At 39.3% G+C, this 22,271-nt stretch overlaps 1 protein-coding gene across 1 annotated transcript; it reads right to left on the reverse strand.

Annotated features, from left to right (window-relative positions):
* Positions 1 to 1,246: 1,246 nt before the first annotated feature.
* LOC131962604 (adhesion G-protein coupled receptor G7-like) lies at positions 1,247 to 16,381 on the reverse strand. The gene is made up of 15 exons (XM_059327550.1): positions 16,346 to 16,381; positions 15,419 to 15,551; positions 15,222 to 15,331; positions 14,906 to 15,046; positions 14,740 to 14,828; positions 14,499 to 14,647; positions 13,515 to 13,625; positions 13,163 to 13,350; positions 12,576 to 12,728; positions 12,375 to 12,487; positions 3,751 to 4,109; positions 3,188 to 3,269; positions 2,862 to 3,020; positions 1,943 to 2,099; positions 1,247 to 1,615 (listed from the first exon to the last, which is right to left on the reverse strand). Exons 1-15 carry the CDS (start codon positions 16,379 to 16,381, stop codon positions 1,448 to 1,450), a joined length of 2,148 nt encoding a protein of 715 aa, XP_059183533.1. The 3' UTR covers positions 1,247 to 1,447.
* Positions 16,382 to 22,271: the final 5,890 nt, after the last annotated feature.

The raw sequence follows: 22,271 nt of genomic DNA on the forward strand, positions 1-22,271 counted from the left end.
TCCAGTTCTACAGGCCAGGTGAAGAGCTGTGAGCATACAAATCAATAAATTCATATTCAAATGAGTTATTTTACCATAGTTATCTATAGCAACAAATTGATAGGTGGAATATTTTTTAAAGTGTCTCATTTTAGAATTAAAAAACAACAATGTTCTGAATTTCTCAACACTTATTTACTAATATTTACTATATTTTTAGTTAATCTTTTAAGTCCTTTAAGAGGTCATCACACATTGATAAAATGTGGCTCATTTAACCCACAAGAGTCTCAGCTTATCAGTCATACCTTTTTTATGCAACTTAGAGACTTTTAAGGGACCCCAGTAAGGAAACACCTTCCGGTTACACTGAAACGCCTTCCGGTTACACTGAAACACCTTCCAGTTACACTAAAATCGACATACGTACAGTATTTATGAGAGCGTTTCAATAATGTGTGTGAGAGCACAACATTTCAGTTGTATGTATAAAAGCATTTCACTTGTATGTAAGGCTGTTCTGACAAAGTTTAAGGTGGATCAGATCAACCACCTCGGAGAAGAACATCAAAGTATAGGGGGCGCTGTGACTATAACTCATTATTGTCACAAAGATGTCTTCAGGCCGTGTCTGTGATCATACGTTAGAGGTTTGGACAAGATTGGACAATGTTCACTCATGTTTTAAACTACTTCCTCTTTTATGTCGAAAGAGTGAAATTTGAGGCCGCGCCCTTTGATAATAAGTTAAAAGCTTTGCAATTTATCTTTGTACATGTCTTATGAGTGGACTGACCAGATTTGAAGCCGGTCGGGTTAAATCTCTAGGAGGAGTTCGTTAAAGTATGACACGTGGAAATGTTGAAAAATGGCCATACAAATCAAAATAGCCGACTTCCTGTTGAGTTTAGGATATGGGTCCCACTAAGTTTTTTGTTCGTCTGGAAGAGTTCTATATGCCTACCAAATTTTATAAATTTTTGTCAATCTTGGAGCTAAGGAAATAATGTAGGGGGCGCTACAGAGCCAATTTGCCACACCCATTCCTGAAACCCATATCAGATCCAAGAATCCTTGTGGATACAATAGGTCCCTCACTGACTGAGTCAGTGCTCGGGCCCTAACAATATAAGCAATTAATTAAATGATTTCTATTAAATAATTCATATGAACAATAAAACTGTATTAAAAGTAACATTTTTAGTTGTTTTATTGAGATTTTAACATACAATATATACAATATTTAGGATAAATAACAATAAAAAAAATATTTCTTTATAGAAATATAAATGATGTATGATAAGGTTAATGTTATTCATTGAATAAAAAACTGCTGTTTATTGTTTTGTGCTGCCACCTTCTGGTCAAACAACATAAACCATTTTAATCCTTAAAAATAAATCCTTTTCCTTTTTTCTTTTTCTTCCATACAGTTTGGTTTGGTCTGACGTTTGGTTCCAGTGCGTCTTTAAAGGTCTCTGTAAAACTCGGAGCTGTACGTCTCCCAGCTCCTCTGCAACTTGTATACTCTGTTTCTGAGTGGAATGTTGACGGATGAGACATACTCAACGGATGTGGAAACAGAGGCTCTGAAGGACGCCGTCCTGGCTGTGAAGAGGACAAATATCTGAAAACCCTGAAAACACAAGAAGAGGGTTCGTTTCTGGTTTAAACCTAATATTCTTCATTAACGATATAGAAGACAAATAATAAGAATAATGTTTAATCATCAGTCTGAGGACTGCAGTTGAAAAGAATTACAACAAACTTAAAACCAAATTATTTCAACAAAAAAATACATGATTTTGGACTTTAATGATTTTGCACTTGAAAATGTTTGACTTTTTTCATTATATACTTTGAACAACAATGGATTTTTAATTTGTTAAATGATGCATGAAAACTTGCACCCAGGATTTTTTTTTACTACGTTTATATAGATGTAAAATAAAAAACAGCACACCTGTGTGGTTGTACAGACGCAGAAAAGGATGCTGAAGACCAGGTGGGCGGGGCCTTTAGTGACGAGCACCAGGTAGCCCATAGTCCAGGACAGACCCAGTAACATGGCCAGAGAAAAACTGATGAAAAACTTCTTCCACAAAGAGGAAGGTCTGGTGCTGCAGCATGAAAAGAGGTAAAAAACAAACAAACATGTAAGCTGACAACACACTGCAGTTATATTAATATATAATATTCCAACCACATTCTAAAAAATATGTTATTTTCAAAATATTACATGTAATGTGTTCAAATCTGAATGCTTTTTCACTCAAAATATTACATCTTATTTAGTCAAATGTTATTCTCTAAATATTGCTTTTTACTCAAAAATCACTATTTTTATTTTTGCATTTCTTTCTCGATATTGCTTTTTACTCAAAATAAAAATCACAACTCTTTTACAAAAAACCTACAACTTAAAAAAAAATTACACCTTTTTATTGAAAAAAATGTTTTTCTCCTCAATATATTGTTTTTTTACTCCAAACTACACATTTCTTTAATAATAAAAAAAAAAAAATACTTTTATCTTAAAAATATTTAATTCTAAAAAAATTAAAACTCAAAAATATTATGACTTTTATATAAAATGTTACGACTATTTAGAAATCTTATTTCACTAAATATTTCATTAATATATTTCTAAATATATTATGAATATTATTTATGCTCCCTAAGTTATTCTCAAAATAAAATACTACGACTTTCTCCGGAAAACGTTTTCCTCAACATATTACATTATTTCTGCAATGTTCCATTCTTAAGGCTTTAAAATATATATATATATCATTCTTGAAATCCCAACTCTCAAAAAACATATTTTTCCCCCTGTTTTGTAACATCGATGTTGGTCAAAAGTCTTTCGATAAAGTCGTTACCTGTTGAGGGTGGGGTCGGTTCTGCAAATAGTCAGGGATGTCAGAACCAAGAGAACCACGTTGGAGATCAGAATCAGAGCGAGTGGAAGGAGGAAACCCCAAAACATCGGCTTCCCAAAGTCAAACTGTTTGTTCTTATCCAGAGCTGCGAGCCAGCAACTAGGAGGTGAACATCAATTATTATATTTAATGATTATATTAATAACAGAAGATTATTAAAGTCTAGATTTTCCAAACCAACCAACTGTAGTTTCAGAAACATTAACACACATCACATCAGAAATGAAAAAACATAATCAAATTAATAATAATAGTAATGGACCCACAATTCCTCCTGTCTGTATCCGAGCGGGTCGTCCACTCTGTAGGAGATGCCCAGTGTGGATGCCATGGCGATGGCTGGGACTCCTGACAGGAAAAACAGTTTAATATTATTATTTTATTCAACATTTCTCCAGAAAACAATCAAAACACATATTTTTTTTAAAGAGAATTACTATTAATATTATTATTATTATTTTGTTGTTGTTATTATTCGAAGTAGTATTACAGTGGATACCTTATTATACCATCAATTATTCCTATTATTTTTATAATTATTATTAGTAGCTGTAGAATTATATTGGGCACATTATTTTACCAATTATTTATTATTATAATTATCATAATGGACATCTTATTATACAATACATTTTTATAACTATTATTCTATTTTTTTCTTGTTATTAATACAGTGGACAGTTTATTATAACAGTCAGTAAGTATCAGTAATTATTATTATTATTTTAAATATTGTTACTACTATTATCATATCATAATTGTTATGATTATTATTTTTTAAATTATTATTATAATTACTGTTGCCTTGAGAAGTAGCATAAAGCCGTACCCCATCCCACAGTGACACTAATGGAAGTCCAGTGTGGAGGCAAATTTTGACGCATCGTCCGGAACAGCAGTACCAGCTGCATGCCATACAGGAAGTTCCACAAGAACGTGGCTAACAGGAAGAAGTGAAGCAGAGCCGCCACCGCCGTACACGAGCCTCCGTCTGGCTCCACGTGTTCGTCAGAGTCCAGGACCGTGTTGGTCTGTTTGTATACCTCCACCGGACTGTCGTACTGTCGGCTGGAGTTGACAGCTCCAGAGAGGAAGGTGAGGATGAAGGCCAGCAGGCTGACGCAGATGCTCAGCAGAGCGAGCTTCGAGTTCTTATTAGTCTCACGATCACGGGACTTTCTCTGAAAGCTGCAGCAGAGAGTTAGATTTGTAGTCAAATTATCATATTAAAGAATAACATTGAAATAATAAAGAATAAGTCTCAAAGTCTTAACATTTTAAAAATAAAGTAACATTTGGTTTTGGTTACATTTTGGGACTAAAATTTTGAGAATTAAGTTTTGACCTGTCAAGAATAAAGTCACAACATTTTGAAAATGAAGACGTAAAATGTACAGAATAAAGTCGTAACAGTTTGCAAATATACTTGGAACATGACAAGATTAAATTTTAGCCTTTCGAGAATAAAGGCGTCAGATTTCACGAATGTTGTGATCTGACCAAGGGTTTATTTGTGGACTTTAACTGATGTGGACTAAAATGCAGCAGCATTTTATCTACCCCCATTTTGGTTCTATTATTATTAATTCTGATAACCATCTAACCACACTTTTGAACAAGATCCACACAAGTGTTGCTCAGGTTAATCCTTACATATTTGATATCCTTATGGGAGGGAATTGCATTTATGATAATGCCCTTTTATTTATATATTGACGCCCCTTGCAAGATATAATTTATTCATTAAAAAAAGCACCCTAAATTCCCAACATTATGGTGCCCCGTGTGAGGCATAGTACAGTTGGCAATTGTTCATAATTGTGCAATATTAATTTTTACACAGTAATCTGCTCCAGGAGTAGATCCATCTGTACTCCCAAAAATACATTGTGGTGTAAATGAATTTATGTATAAATTTAGTAAAAGCAATTAGAGAGATTTGTGTATTGGTATTTACCGAACTTAAAACCATACATTTTGCTAAGTTTACCACTTGCTGTTGATAACTACCTAAGTCAAAACCTACTCTGTAAAAGTCAAGAAGTTTGGTTCAGCATTTGAATACAGTATATTGTATATGGACCTGCACTTATATAGCGCTTTTCTAGTCGCTTTGCGACCACTCAAAGCGCTTTACACTACAGACTGCACTCATTCACCCTTTCACACACACATTCATACTGGTACCCTAAACTGTGCCACCTGCCACCATTGGGAATTCATTCACACACCGATGAACACAGCACATCAGGAGCAATTTGGGGTTCAGTATCTTGCTCAAGGATACTTCGACATGTAGGCTGTGACGGTCAGGGATCGAACCAACAACCCTTCGGTTGGGGGCCAACCGACTCTACCAACTGAGCCACAGCCGCTGTAACCTTTTCAGAAATTTGCTGTTAATTAGGCGCTCCCCTGTTTCCTTTAAGACACAGCGTGCCTCCGGTCCTGTGCAAATAGAGTTGTATTTTTGCTGTTACTGCCGTGCATTTCAGCCTAAAGAAGAGATAGAGACTGAGATTGAGCAACAGTGTGTTTCCAGCCCTGTGAAATTATAATTTTGTACCTAGCAGTTACTAACATGTGTTTCAGCTTGAGTCAAAATTTTAAGAAACATTCCCTTAACTGTTACAGCCCTGCATTCCAGTAACTGTGCAAGTTTGAAGCTGAAGAAGCAAACCTGCCTTTCTAAACTTAGGTTTACATTTTCTTTCCCTCTGCCACAGGAAGCTAATTTCTATAGTAGTCAGCATATTGTTTGGTTAGACTAGTGTAAGTGTCAAAGCTACATTACCAGGTGTCTGTCAAAACAACACCTCAGCCAACCAAACTCAGCAGAGTTACATCTCTGTGTGCACAAGGATGAATTGTTCAGGCTTAGAGCCCAGTGTGTCCCTTCACCACAGAAATTTGGACAATGTGATTCAGGTTTCTCTGATTCTATCTCCTCCTTTTTCAGTGACAGGTTAACTCCACCACTTGTCAAAAGATGGGACCACATTCCGAAGGACCACTAGTCTTTGGAGATAAAGTCAGCTTCTCAGCTCCCAATGAGAGATAGCAACAGCCTCCTGACCTCCCACCCCACTGAAACAGATTTTGAAGAGGTTTGTAGTTTATCTTCTGCTAGGTATTCTACCCAGCACTCTTTCTAGTCAGCAGAGAGCAAGCCACAGGCTCCCCACTGTGAAGCCCTGGACCTTATAACAACAGACATATTCAGCATGTAGAGTGAATTAGAATACAACATTATTGACTTGGCCCATGCAACTAACAGGGAGAAGGTTAAACTTGTGTGGAAAGCCATTGCTAAAGCTGTCCACAAGTTTATCCAGACCAAACCTCCTACTGTCAGAGATGATTACATCAAGCTCCGTCAAGCATTAATAGAAGAATTCTCCTCTACTGTTGATGAATTCACATCTTTGGTTGCAGCCCTAAATCAAACACTCTTGTAGTGAGAATCCTAGGGACTATTACACCTTTTTAAGATAAGCATATTTTCAGGGAAAGAATGCACCAGGCTTAGAGGAAGACGGTAACTTTAAAGCCTTATTCTTGAAAAACCTTCACCCATGTGTACGCACTCACATTGTACTTATGACATATAACGGTAAGCCCTCTATGCACGAGGTAAGGAAATTGACACAGGTGATTTGGGAAACTGTTGTCAATTCCAGAGCTAGAGTCAAACCATTTGAGCCTTCAAGTTAAAAGACAGCAGAGCTCCCCTACTCCAATCTCTCACCCGCACACCAGCAAACCGAAAGGGGGTGAGAAAAGGCAACGCAGGCAGAGTACGCAAGATCGCAGTGTCCATTGACTGCACAGAGACAGGCATTCACATAACAGAAGCTGTAGAAAGCCATACTCTGATATCTTGGCCTAAAATTATGGCCAGACAATGAGCCATTCAGATGATCAGAAGATCAGTTTGACAGCGCCTCTGACTGCATCTCTGGCCACATGGAGCATTACAGCCCTGAGCCACTTATGCAAAGAAGCCACAAGAGCTCCAGAGAATGCTTTTCGCACCATAGGCAGGATAGTCCATTTCTGTACTGACAGCAAAACAAATGCTGATTCAGTATCTCACCTTTCTCTTCTTCTTTTGCAGTTTCTAAGGCAAACTTAGTTAATTTAACTCTGTAATAGTCAGACATTGTCGTATTAATCTAGTAAAAGCCTATATTCTGATTGGACTCAAACACCACTGTCTAATTTTACATGTACACTTGGATAAACTCCTCGTTAGTACTTCTCAGTGAAACAGCTTTTGTTAAACATTAGCTTAGGATACACTATCATGACTTTACAACCAGTCATACATAGTACAAACATCATTCTCTCCTCTCACCTAACAATAGTATATAACTAACATTTTTCTCACGAACCCAGATGATTGAATATGTAGTTATTTTTAACCATGTCATTACAGTTGTGTTTATCAAATCAAATCAAATCAACTTTATTTATAGAGCCCTTTAAGACAGCGTTAGCTGATACAAAGTGCTGTACATGGCAGCACAGACCAACAATAAAAACAAAACAAGCAAAAACAACTAAAACAAAGCGAGTCTCATGCTGGGTAAAAAACAATAAATAAAAGTGGGTTTTAAAATGAATCTCAATTTTAAAATTAGTCTTAATTTTAAAATTAATCTTAATTTTAAAAAACCACAAAGAACAAATAAAAACAAATAAAACAGAACAAAGGGGCGTAGAGGTGGAGGAGCTCAGGGAGGTAGGGCGGGACGAGGCCATTTAAAGACTTAAAAACAAATAAAAGAATCTTAAAATGAACCCTTAAGTGCACCAGCAGCCAGTGGAGGGAGGCCAGGATAGGTGTAATGTGCTCCCTCTTGTGTACTCCAGTTAGCAGACGGGCGGCAGCATTCTGGACTAACTGGAGACGTGCAAGGGAGGACTGGCTAACTCCGAAATAAAGTGCATTGCAGTAATCCAGCCGAGAGGTAATAAAAGCATGGATTACTTTCTCAAAGTGCTTGTGTGCAAGAAAAGATTTCACTTTAGAAAGTTGCCGGATGTGAAAGAAACAAGATTTCACTATTGCACTAATTTGGCGGTCCATTTTAAAATCACTGTCCATTTTAAAACCAGGTTTGTGACAGTCGACTTTGTATAAGCTGCCAAATACAAAGGACCCCAGTCGACAGAGTAGGATTCACAGGAGCCACTAGGGCCAAACACAATCACCTCTGTTTTCTCCGTGTTGAAATTGAGGAAGTTAAGGGCCATCCAGGCTTTTACATCATCAAGACAGGCCAGCAGGGGTTTAATAGAAAATGTCTCACTTTTCCTCAGGGGGACATAAATCTGGCTGTCGTCAGCATAACAATGGAAAGAGACGCAATGTTTTCTAAGGATGGACCCTAGGGGCAGCAAGTAGAGGGAGAAAAGCAAAGGTCCTAAAATTGAACCCTGTGGGACCCCACAGTGGGACCTAAACCACTCCAGTGCGCTACCACCAATGCCCACAAGCTGCTGCAGACGCTTCAACAGAATAGAGTGAACAACAGTATCGAAGGCAGGATTTTGGAGACAAATGGCAACTTAGAGATAGGCCTGAAATTTGCTAACAGTGTTTTCAAGGCCAGGCTTCTTCAGCAAAGGTTGTACGACTGCATGTTTGAGGCTTATGGGGACAACACCAGAGGACAGGCTGCCATTTACAATAGTCAGAACTGAGGGCCCTAAGGTAGAGAAAATGTTTTTAAAGAAGTGGGGAGGGACCACATCACAAGGGGAACCTGATGGTTTCATATGGGCCACCACATCCTCTAACACTGACAGAGTCACATGTTCAAATGTGTTGAACACTGCTGGGCAAGGGACAGAGACAGAAGGGTCAAAGGTGGGTGGAGAGATGAGAGCTCTTGTGGAGGCAACTTTGTCAATGAAAAAGTGCAGACAACTGTTACACACATCGATGGATGTTTCTAAACATACAGGCTGTGGGACATTCAGGACAGAGTCAATTGTTCTGAACAGTACACGGGGGTTCTTAGTTTAGTTTTTTGTGACAATACATGCCAGATACTCTCTTTTGGATTCCTTTACAATGTTTTGATAAGAGCACCAGCAGTCCTTTAAAATCTGGAATGAAATCTGCAGCTTGTCCTTTTTCCACCTGCGTTCGGCTCTGCGACAATCCCGTCTGGCTGCACGAGTTCTGTCTTTAAACCAGGGTTCAGCTCTAGCCTTGGACTGCCTGGGTTTTAGAGGAGCCACAGAGTCCATTATAGAAAGGCAGGAGGAGTTAAACCAGGAGCAGAACTCCTCCGTATCAGCAGTGGCTGAATCGGGGCGCACACAGACAGCAGGCAGGAGAAGGCAGCAGAGAAGTTTCCAGCAGTGAGGGGGTTAATAGCACGACAGAGCCTGACAGGTGAACAACGTTTAGCCAGCACACAGAGAAAATCAATGCTAAATAAGACTGGTGCATGATCAGAGAACACACAATCACCAATCTCTAATTTTGACACAGTCAGACCATGAGCAAGAACTAAGTCTAATGTATGACCATGCTTGTGCGTGGAGCCAGACACACACTGCCTCAGGTTAAAAGAGTCCACAATGTTTAAAAAGTCCTTCACCATAGGCTTATCAGGACAGCACACATGCAGATTAAAATCGCAGACAAGAAGGACACGATCATAGTTGGGCATCACTCCTGCAAGGAAGTTTGAAAACTCACTTAAGAATTCCTTATTGTATTTTGGGGGCCGGTAGATGACGGCACAGAGCACCGGGTCTGAGCGACCAACCTCCAACACAGTCAGTTCAAAACTGGAGAAGGATGCAGGACGCTGTTTGCAATTAAAAGTTCCTTTGAAAACAGTCGCCGTTCCTCCACCTCGGCCCAGTGCCCGCGGGGAGTTAAAATAGGTACAATCAGCTGGTAAAAGTTCTAAAAGTGGGCTGCACTCACCCACGTTCATCCACGTCTCCGTCACGCAGAGGAAGTCCAGATCACGGGAGTTGAATAAATCCCTGAGGATGAAAGTTTTGTTTGCCAGCGATCTGGCGTTAACCAGGCCAATTCTGGTCGGAGCTGGAGCTTGTGGCCCAGCAGATCGCTGAACGCGTAGCGGCGTCCTCAGGTTGTGGGGATTGATCCCATGCGGCGGAGCCGCGGGGAGATGAGGTTGGGAAGCCGGAAGATCCCTATGTTATCCAAGCCGGTGACAGGTACCAGACAGCTGTCAATGGGATCCAGGAAGTGCTGGGGATCATCGCATCACCTCACGGTGGTGAGGTGATGCGATGATCCTTGTGCAGTACGGGAGTCACACGAGGAGTGTGCCAGGCAGATCCTTAACTTTACCATTTGACCGCTGCGTTTACCGCGGCGACGACAACACTTCTGCCGGGAAGATAATGCTGAGGCCCGGAGAAGGTAAGACGGGATTCCCGACAGGAGTGGAGGCAAAGTTTTCTGTCCATCATGATTAAAGGCACTTAGATCTACGGCACTTTGTCGGAGATCTAAGAGGGACTGACGATCATATAACAGCAGAGACTCTATCTGAGAGGTGTTAAAGCTTAAAAACACTAAAATCACAGACAAAAGTGGGAGCAACAGACGGCATGCCGCACACACTGGTGCCATCTTGATCCACATCATTCAGACTGTGGAAACCTCTGGATTTTGTTTTAACTACTGTCCTTGCTTAGCCAAGATAGATAGATAATGTACTGCCCAGACATTACAAACTGAATGAACTGACAAGTGAACTCTGTCAACTGTGGACTACTCTTTGATAGCTCGCAGAATCACACATTGAGTGGAATTCTGCGACCGAAAGGGGGAATGTTGTGATCAGACCACAAGTGAATCTTGGGTTTATTTGTGGACTTTAACTGATGTGGACTAAAATGCATTTATCCACCCTCATTTTGGCTCACAAGCGACAGCCAGAGATCTGCCCTGCATTTTGGTTCTCTGGTAAGGAACATCTCTCCCGGGATGACTTACGTTTATGACTCCTACAGATCACATCATTGGTCAGGAGAACTTAGACACGACATGGCGTCTCCTGTTAAAAGATCTCCCTCTTCCTCCACTGCTCCCCAGAGTAGCAACACCTCAATCTCCTCAGGAGGGGACCCAGAGGCCTGGATTAAACAGCCCCCACCTCCTTCCCCAACCCCGGCAGAGATAATCTGCATCTGAGGGTGGGACTTTCTTCAGCAAATCTCTTTTTCCAATAAGGTATTCGGGAAAAACTGCAACTCTGATCTTCTGATGAACGCAAAGTTCATTGCAACTTCCAGAGAAAGCTTCATCAAACAACAAGGTTGAACCAGCAACTTAATTTGCAAAGCAGCAAGTTATTGAAATCAACCTTCCTTCCACGCCCTCAATCGAAAAGGATTTCTTCTCCTTTTCCAGCTGGACTGTGAGTAGTGTAACTGGGCTTAGATAAGAAATCAGCAAGCACTTTAAGTACAAAGGATTTGACCTGTAATTAATAATTTGGTTTATATGTGTGTTTTTAAGTATATTTGTTGAGATATTCGTGTAGCTACATCTTTTGAAGTTGTATGTTAATCTTGCTTTTTACAAACAGTCATTCTTATACTAACTTTACTAACTAACTTTATTAAGTTTTCATTTGCTGACACACTGATTTAAACATAGTATACTTTAAATTGGCTTTAACAAGACACACTTTGTTAAGCTGAACCTCAGACACACACACACACCACTCACACACACACACACACACACACACAAGTAACACCTTTTCTCTCTCTTTTGTAAGTCTACATTAGATTAGACTTTGTAGACCTCTATACTCCATAGATTGTGTGCTTTTATTTGCTTTTATTTAGAATAAATACCTTTTTGATTACAGATGCTATCTACTTGTTGTTGTACACTCTAAATGATATGCCAACCTCTTCTATGGAAAGAATTAACAATTCCTTCAACCACTATTAAATATAAATAAGGTCATTTGATTATAATTATATTTATAATTATGAATCAGTGTTCCAAATGAATAGTTTAGTGACTTTATGCGACGGATTTAGGTGAATTGGCTATATCTTTCTGTTTAACAGATGATGCCTCAACGAGTGATGACGGAGAGTAAATCAAGTCATATCAATTAGTATAATTAATAATTATTTATGATAATTATTAATAATTCTTATAGCCATCTAACCACACTTTTGAACCGTGTTCAAAAGTGTGCTCAGGTTCATCCTTGCATATTTGATATCCTTATGGGAGGGATAGCATTTATGATAACGCCCTTTTATTTACATATTTGACGCCCCTTGCAAGGTATCATTTATTAATTAAAGAGGCATCCTAAATTCCTAACATAAATAAAGTCGCAACATTTTAAGAAGATTGTTATAATTTGAAAGATGAAGTCTTACCATTTGAGATAAACAGCATGTTTGATACAAAAGTCTTACTTGTCTTTAAGGTGGTGGATTATCGTAACAACCAAACCCAGAACAGAAAAAGAAAGTCCAACAATAGAAATCACATCCAGGGCTTCTGCATACTCATAGTTCTCTCTGAAAGACTGAAACACAAACACAATGGAGTTCTAACAAACCTTCCTGCTGACTTTGTCCAACAAAACCTGAGTCTGATGATGAACGTTGATTTACCCAGAGAGCAGCGAAGTTGGTGGTGTGGTTGCAGAAACATCTGAGGAGTCCGTCTGAAGCGTCTCCTTTGGAGCAGCCGGCGGTGCTCCAGTCCTGTAGACTGTAGTCCCAGAAAACACAAGCAAAGTGGAACAGAGCTGTCCCCTCCAAAACCTGAACCAGACACAACGTCTATCATGTTTTACTCTAAGAACAGCTGAAACATTAGTCAATAAATCAATACTATTTTTATAAATGAATGTTAAATTTAAAAAAAATTACAAAAAAATTGAAAAAAAAACTCCTTTTCAATGTGAATATTGTCTTGTTTTCTTAGCTTGAATATGTCAACTTCAGCTTTCAGAGATTGTGATGGACAGTTTATACACCAAAGAAATAATGAAGTGAATAAAAAAAAGAAAACGTTATTTATATATTTCATATTTTGGCAGCTTCAATTTAAACAAATAAATTCTGAAAATCTGAAATAATTCTGAAAATTAGTACAGATGGAATGGAAGACATAACATTTCCAGAATAAGATCATTAGATCAGAGCATTATTTTTAATGAGAACTGTTAAAAAGTAGTGAGCAGAAGTATTCTCACCGTTGGTCTGAATTGCATCTCCACATGTTGTGGCACCGTGCGGCGCTCCTGACCTCTGAAGGTGGCAGACAGGACCCTGACAGTGACCCGCCTCCGACTGTAGCGCCTCGACCTGAAGAAACGGTCGTTCTGGTAGAGGACGAAACCCAGCGAGACGTTTTCTGGCTGCTGATGAACATCAACGGCTGCTGTTTTACAAGACAGAAAAAAACTTTTGTTGCAGTTGCAGAAAACTCAATCAAACTGATTTTGGTTTCTTCATTTGGAGTTTTTAATCTATGAACTCTCTAATAGTTTAACATTTGTAGAAAGTTGAGAAAGAATAAATCTATCTAGTATTTATAAGTCTTACCTGGTGGGAATCGAACGTATATCAGAGCGTCAGAAATCCCGTTTTCCCCCACAATTGTCGATGTGTTGGTGTTCAGCACAATTCTGTCGGCGACGAAACTGCCAGATGTCCCTGAACACACCAGGAAACAGAGTTATCAGTGATGATCATGAGAAATGTATGTTTATATGTTTATGTTCTGATCTTATTTTTGTCTCCCTCAGGCTTCTGTTGGCCCTTAAAATGTCCATTTGTTTGAAAAATACACAAATAATAATAATTTCCTGTAAACGAAAGCTTATTTCCTGTAAGCGATCAGCAGTTGGCAGCCTGCGAGCCACATCCGGCCCACCAAACTTCCAGCCCGGCCGACAGTATGACACCGCAGGATTTCACAATCTGATATTTTCCGCGGGAACTTGAACGCACAATGTAATATTGATACCACCACATAAAACTGAAACCATCACATAAAATAGACCCTGCTGGTAAAGACTACTAAACAACATATATAACCATAAAAAACCTTTACTGAACACATGATTAGATATCACCTGAGCTGCACCTTGATGTGGACTCTGGACTACTTAAACCGAATCATGTTATAAAACCTCCAGTAGGACAGAAGATGATATAAACAACTTGTGACATTTACACTTAAATGTTGGGATGTAAAATGTTGTTTTGAGAATAAAGTATGAAAAAAAAACCTCCTCAAAAAGAAGCCCCTTTTAAATGCTTATAGCATATAGAAAGTTGCCTTATATTCTACATATAACTTACTGTACAGTAAGTACAGTCATTTAACATTCAAGACCACTCTCAAAATTAACAGATTCAACTTCGATTTTATGGTTAATATACTGTAAAATAATACAGTAAATTTCTGGAAAATGTATCAATATTTTGTACAGTGTATTACCCTGACTAATTAAACCACCTCAGAGTTGTTGACCGTCAGTTAAAATATTCCTGTCTGAGGGGCAGTGATCACGTGATACTGACCTGAGAGCGAGGTGAACTGGACTCCCAGAGTGTCTGCAGCAGCGATTTGTGCCGACTGGACCACCAGGTTGGGTTGGACCACCTGAGACTGAGACATGTTGGAACTGAGGCTCAGGTCCACAGAGAGCTGGTCCAGGGTCTTTGTGAGTCTGTAAGATAGATGAGGAATACACAAAAAAAAGATATCATCAACCTGCAGCCTGAGCCCCAAATGAAAGCTGGACTAGAGTTGTTCTTTTACTCCAGTGTAGCGCTGTTTTCCTCGCTGTTGTCTGGCACGCTGGCGTTCAGCAGCTGGCTGACTGTTGCTATGGCAGCCACCCTGACGACCTGCAAACATCAAGTTAGAATCACAGTCAAAATCGTTGAGCCAAAACTCACTGAGTTTCTTCTGCTTCAGTTTGTACCTCTGTGGCGTTTGGAGACAGCAGCAGCGTGTTGGTGATCTGAGCTGCTGTTGTGATGTTTTCAGCCGTCAACTCTTCAGGTTTGGACGTCAGAATCTGAGTGCTGCTCGCCAACGTCTCTAAGGCAGCAGGACTCGTCAGCTGAGAGACAAAAACTAAAATTATTTACTGAACCTGCAGATGTCGACATACCTTTCCACATCAGCACCAAAACTGAATTTCTGGACCACAGACTGTATAAATAGGTAGCCATGCCCATGAACGGTTCCACGTTATTCCTATTTATCACTTTTTACTGTAAAACAATAATTCTCACATTTTGTTGTATGTCGCCGAGCGTCTGGTCACACAGATAGACCTGTGGGGGCTCAAAACTTGGTGGTCCATTCTTGGTGGAACATCTGGTCGAAGCTCGGGGTTTACCAGCTGGATGGAAATGAGGGTAGTTAAAGCAGCATTATGGTGTATTATGGTGTATCTGATGGATAGACTGAGGTGGATGGAGAAACTTACCACCACTCGTTCCTACTTTACAGAGTTCGTCTGAATATGCAAACCAGCCGATGGGCGTGCGTGGGAAACTGTATCCAGCCAACTGTTGGGCACGGCAGAAATTTTCTACATAGACAAGGTTAATAAATGACAGCTGAAGGTTTGGACTAGGTCAGTTTTTTAACAGGATGGGAACATCAACATCAAATAATAATGTGTGGCTCAACAAGAAGCCTGAAGGCATGTTCAGTTATGAGCCTTGAAAGCATCCCCTAGACGCAGCAATGGTCATTGAACCAAAAATGCTAATGTGATAACTTGATGCTAATTTCACCAGAATATGAGGCCAAATGCCTCAAGTATGTTTTATTTGCTTAACCCTTGTGTGCCCCTAGGTAAAAAAAAAAAGTACATTTCCATTAAAAATACTGATTAATTTTGCCTGTGTTAATGTTAGTGGGAAAAGATTTTGCAAGGACATCAGTTCTCTATCAGCCTTTAAAATTTCAACCTTGGATCAAATAATTGGGTGATATTTCATTGCGTAAAAAAAATAGTTCTAGTTTTTGCACCATTGACTCCCAATAAAATATAAATATTTGATCCTAGTCTAGTTTTAGCATAACATTATGTTTAACTACCTTTTCAATCTAAGCTTTTGGCTTGAAAAATATATATATTTTTCAATTATCCATCATATGACGTAATTTTCCACTATATGGCTGAGGGCCCCATTATATGGTGTTTCAATGAGGCTTTCTCCTGTTGCATTTCTTTTTTTTTTTTTTTAGATATATTTTTTGGGCATTTTGTAGCTTTATTGACAGTAGAGATATTTAGAGTGAAAGGGGGAGACAGAGGGGAAGACATGTGGGAAAGGGCTCCAAGCTGGATTCGAACCCGGGCCGCCCGCTTACGAGGACTGGGCCTCTGTGGTATGCGCTCTACCAGGTGTGCCACCAGGAACGCCCTCTCCTGTTGCATTTCTGACTATTGCTTGGCAACAGAATACATGATTACAACTAAAATGGTCGGGGGTGTTTTGGTATTGATGTAGACCAAAATGTAAGTAGTGTAAAATGTGCATTGCTTGCCCCTTTTTCAAGGGCCCGCTACTGGCAAAAGTAACCAGTAAAGTAGTGCCAAGTGCAGCGAGTATTCATGCAAAGTACACATGAAAATGATCTGCAGCTCCTGATCCACACACACACACACACACACACACACACACACACACACACTGTTTCATATTTTGTGTTTTTATAATTAAAACTGAAGTTGGTCAAAGAATTTAATGCACAGAAAGTGAAAAAAAAATCCTGTACTTTTTTTTTTGCACCAAGGGTAATACTTTGACATTTTCTGAAGGGGTGCACAAGGATTAAAATTGGATTAGAAAATACAGTTTTCTTGTTCTGCTGTTGTGAAAACCGACTTACCAACAGAGCATCTCTCTCCAGTCCATTCATCAGGACAGATACAGACACCACTCACAGGTTTCCCTCCATTATTACAAATCAGAGGAGTGGTAGAAGGGGGGGTACGAGTGGTACTTGTGGTAGTAGGAGTAGTAGTAGTAGTAGTAGTAGTAGTAGTAGAAGTAGTAGTAGGAGAGGCAGTAGTAGTAGGATCAGCGGTAGTAGTAGTCGGATCAGCAGTAGTAGTAGTAGTAGGATCAGCAGTAGTAGTAGGATCAGCAGTAGTAGTACTCGGATCAGCAGTAGTAGTTGTAGGATCCGCAGTAGTAGTAGGATCAGCAGTAGTAGTAGTAGGATCAGCAGTAGTAGTCGGATCAGCAGTAGTAGTAGTAGTAGTAGGATCCGCAGTAGTAGTAGGATCAGCAGTAGTAGTAGTAGGACCCGCAGTAGTAGTAGGATCAGCAGTAGTAGTAGGATCAGCAGTAGTAGTAGTCGGATCAGCAGTAGTAGTAGTAGGATCAGCAGTAGTAGTAGTCGGATCAGCAGTAGTAGTAGTAGGATCCGCAGTAGTAGTAGCATCAGCAGTAGTAGTAGTAGGATCAGCAGTAGTAGTAGGATCAGCAGTAGTAGTAGTAAGATCAACAGTCGTAGTAGGATCAGCAGTAGTAGTAGTAGAATCAGCAGTATAAGTAGGATCAGCTATCATCATAGTAGTAGGGCCAGTATTAATAGTAGTGCCAGGAGTAAAAGTAGTGCCAGGAGTTGTAGTAGGGCCAGTATTAATAGTAGTGCCAGGAGTAAAAGTAATGCCAGGAGTTATAGAAGTGCCAGGAGTTAAAGTAGTGCCAGGAGTTATAGTAGGGGCAGTTTTAATAGTAGTGCCATCAGCAGTAGTAGTAGTCGGATCAGCAGTGGTGATAGTTGGATCAGCAGTAGTAGTAGGATCAGCGGTAGTAGTAGTCGGATCAGCAGTAGTAGTAGTAGGATCAGCAGTAGTAGTAGGATCAGCAGTAGTAGTAGTCGGATCAGCAGTAGTAGTAGTAGGATCCGCAGTAGTAGTAGGATCAGCAGCAGTAGTAGTAGCATCAGCAGTAGTAGTAGGATCAGCAGTAGTAGTAGGATCAGCAGTAGTAGTAGTAGGATCAACAGTCGTAGTAGGATCAGCAGTTGTAGTAGTAGAATCAGCAGTATAAGTAGGATCAGCTATCATCATAGTAGTAGGGCCAGTATTAATAGTAGTGCCAGGAGTAAAAGTAGTGCCAGGAGTTGTAGTAGGGCCAGTATTAATAGTAGTGCCAGGAGTTGTAGTAGGGCCAGTATTAATAGTAGTGCCAGGAGTAAAAGTAATGCCAGGAGTTATAGAAGTGCCAGGAGTTAAAGTAGTGCCAGGAGTTATAGTAGGGGCAGTTTTAATAGTAGTGCCATCAGCAGTAGTAGTAGTCGGATCAGCAGTAGTAGTAGTAGGATCAGCAGTAGTAGTAGGATCAGCAGTAGTAGTAGTCGGATCAGCAGTAGTAGTTGTAGGATCCGCAGTAGTAGTAGGATCAGCAGTAGTAGTAGTAGGATCAGCAGTAGTAGTCGGATCGGCAGTAGTAGTAGTAGTAGTAGGATCCGCAGTAGTAGTAGGATCAGCAGTAGTAGTAGTAGGAGCAGCAGTAGTAGTAGTCAGATCAGCAGTAGTAGTAGTAGGATCAGCAGTAGTAGTCGGATCAGCAGCAGTAGTAGTAGTAGGATCAGCAGTAGTAGTAGTAGGATCAGCAGTAGTAGTAGTCGGATCCACAGTAGTAGTAGTAGGATCAGCAGTAGTAGTAGTCGGATCAGCAGTAGAAGTAGTAGGATCAGCAGTAGTAGTAGGATCAGCAGTAGTAGTAGTAGGATCAGCAGTAGTAGTAGGATAAGTAGTAGTAGTAGTAGTAGGATCCGCAGTAGTAGTAGTATCAGCAGTAGTAGTAGTAGGATAAGCAGTAGTAGTAGTCGGATCCGCAGTAGTAGTAGGATCAGCAGTAGTAGTAGTGTGATCAGCAGTAGTAGTAGGATCAGCAGTAGTAGTAGTAGTAGTAGGATCAGCAGTAGTAGTAGTCGGATCCGCAGTAGTAGGAGGAGGGGCAGTAGTAGTAGGATCAGCAGTAGTAGTAGTAGAGGCGGTAGTAATAAGATCAGCAGTAGTAATAGTAGAGGCAGTAGTAATAAGATCAGCAATAGTAGTAGTAGAGGCAGTAGTAATAAGATAAGCAATAGTAGTAGTAGAAGCAGTAGTAATAAGATCAGCAATAGTAGTAGTAGAGGCAGTAGTAATAGGATCAGCAATAGTAGTAGTAGAGGCAGTAGTAGTAGGATCAGCAGTAGTAATAGTAGAGGCAGTAGAAACAAGATCAGTAGTAGTAGTAGTCGTAGTAGTAGTCGTCGTAGTAGCAATAGAAGGAGCAGTAGTAGAAGCAGTAACTGTAGGGGGTAGAGTAGTATCTCCAGGGACAGTAGTTAAACCAGTATGTCCTGGAATAGTAGTGCCTTTAGTAGAAGTATTAGTAGTAGTAGTAGTAGCAGTAGTAATCAGAGGGATTACAGTAGTGGTAGTAACAGGGACCACAGTGGTTGTGTCAATGGTATCTGTTGCTGCTGCTGTTGTTGTGGTGACCTGAGCTCCAGTTCTACAGGCCAGGTGAAGAGCTGTGAGCATAGAAATCAATAAATTCATGTTCAATTGAGTTATTTTACCGTAGCTATCTATGGCAACAAATTGATAGGTGGACTATTTTTAAATTGTCTCAATTTAAAAACAACAATGCTATGAATTTCTCAACACTTATTAACTAATATTGCATTTTTTTGTGAATCATTTAAGTCAAGAGTAGAGTTTGTGTGCACTTTATGGGAGGAGGAAGCCAGAGAACCTGACACGGGGAGAACATGCAGACTCCACACAGAAGAATGTGTCGGGAACCCAGTGTGCAGAACTATTCACATACAAATAACAAATTTCACTGCAGGAGAAAAACTACATGTTGTCTGAATAAAGTTGGCGTATCTATAAATAGAAGACTCGCAGATAACCACAGAACCCATTTTGATTCAGATATATTTGATGGCAGAAGTCAAGACATCCCTTTGAAAATGGGCTTTTTTTCACTTGCTAAAATGTAGCTGAACTTGAGAACATTTTTCACCACCTTCCCCACAAGACATTACAACATGTTTGGTACAAATAGATTCCCTAAGTCTTTCATATGGCCTGACCTCTGATCCCCGCATTAATGAAGAAAATTGGGCTCATTGAATCAACAAGAGTCTCCGCTTTCCAGCCCAATTTATGCAACTCACAGACATAGGCGTAATTTATGGGGGGATGGGTGGGTTGCAACCCAACCAATAATCCAAACCAGCCACAACAACCCACCCAATATGATAGCATAATTATTGGTAATGAATGTTAAGTTTTATAAACACGACAATGTGGTAGATTTCCAATAGGAGACCCATGTGCCGTCACATGATGGGTTTGTGCGGTCACTTTATCAGCCAAAATTATCCACATACATGATGATGATTGTTCCGTGTGTGATCACTACTATCGGCTGTATCAGCTATAAATCCTAATAAATAATGTATAAATTTATTTTATGCAGTCTATGCTATAAACAGCCATTCATGCATTAAACACAAGCTGAGAGCAGTAAATGTGCTTGAGATGAAGGAGAACCCGTGATTAGTGCAGGAAACATGACAGTAAATGTGTGTAGCTCATGTTAATGTCTGGGCTGTGCACGTGATTTTCTTAGGCAAAGAATAGAACAGTTACAACAGTTAGTAGTAGTAAATCAGAAAATGAACGGCAATTAAAAATGACACAGTAGGATAACAAATATTTTATAATACAGTATCTCCTGACTGTGACAAATGTTACAGTATGTGAGGAGTTTGCTCTTATTTAGCTCTCAAAGTGCATGAGATTGATGCATTTTACTTATAAATGTACAAAATTTTCTCCTGGGACAAATATATATATATATATATATAGGTAAAGATTTTCTCATGTCTTTAGATCTGCTTCACAGGCAGAAATCTCAATCCCCCCAATGTTCAACTCAAAGTTACGCCCTTGCTCACAGACTGTTTAAGGACTCCAGTATGCAGGAATATTATATGTAATAACACAATTTAACTGCATGTTATCAGCATAAAGTGAGTATGTCTGTAAAGAGGAGACTTTACGGACAGAATTATGACATCAGCGATAAACAAACAAAAAGTTCCCTCACCCAAAGTGAAAATGAACAAAAAGTCCATGTTGGTCAGCAGCTGCAGGTCGGAGACGTTGGATTAAAGTTGTGTTTGTGAAACGTTATATGAGCTGCAGTGGAAGGAGTGTCAGGCTACTGTGGTCATAAAGATCACAGAAGATAAAATTAAGTGCAGCTCAAAGTTCTTGATCAAAACAAGTCTCACCGTCACCGCTCTCATTAACCGAAATCAATCAGAATGATTTAGGTTCATCAAGTCACATGAAATAGGGTTCAGTTCACAAAACTGCAGGAAAAGTGTAAATCTTTAATTTGAAAATTGTGTCTCCAGGTGGCAGCTAAGGTTTTGGCGATGGCTGTTTTCAAAATAAAACTTTATATAAAGCCTTAATTTTAAGTTTGTGTCTTCAGATGGCAGCTAAGGCTTTGGAAACAGCCGTTTTCAACATAAAAATAAAAATAAACCTTAGGTCAAAATTTGTGTTTCCAGGTGAGGGTTAAAGGTCTTGAGACAGCTGTTTTCAAAATCAAATTTAAAATAAAACCTTTAATTTGAAGTTTGTGTCTCCAGTTGGCAGCTGTTTTAAATGGCATTTTAAAACAAAAACTTTAATTTTAAGTTTGTGTTTCCAGGTGACATATAAAGCTTTGGAGACAGCTGTTTTCAAAATAAAACTTTAAATGAAACCTTAAATTTGAAGTTTGTTATGTCTCAAAGTGGCGGCTGTTTTCAAAATATTACTTTTAATTTGAAGTTTGCATCTCTTGGTGGCAGCTGCTTTCAAAATAAAACTTTAAATAAAACCTTTAATTTGAAGTTTCTGCCTCCAGGCAGGACTTTGGAGACGGATGTTTTCGGCACATATTACGTCACCATAAACTTTAAAGACATACTTTAAGATGGCCTTAAGTAGGTCTTCGTAGTCTTAACATTTGTTTAATAACTCAAGTTTTTATTTTTAATAATTGATTCATCTTTTGTGCTGCAGACTCAGAAGAGAGACATCCTGCTTTCTGTGATAAGAGGAAGTGTTTTTTTTCTTCTTCTACAACGTTAAACCTCAGTCTGTATGACACAATAGTATTTCCTAATTTATAAATGTAAGAAATAATCATAACAGAAGAAATAAAATATGCAAAAAACAAGTTTCTTATTGTATTTTTTCAATCATTCTACTTTTCTGTTTATAAAATACATTTAAATGTTCCTAAATTGAC

Source organism: Centropristis striata, chromosome 24, assembly GCF_030273125.1.
Source record: "Centropristis striata isolate RG_2023a ecotype Rhode Island chromosome 24, C.striata_1.0, whole genome shotgun sequence".
NCBI classification, from domain to species: domain Eukaryota; kingdom Metazoa; phylum Chordata; class Actinopteri; order Perciformes; family Serranidae; genus Centropristis; species Centropristis striata.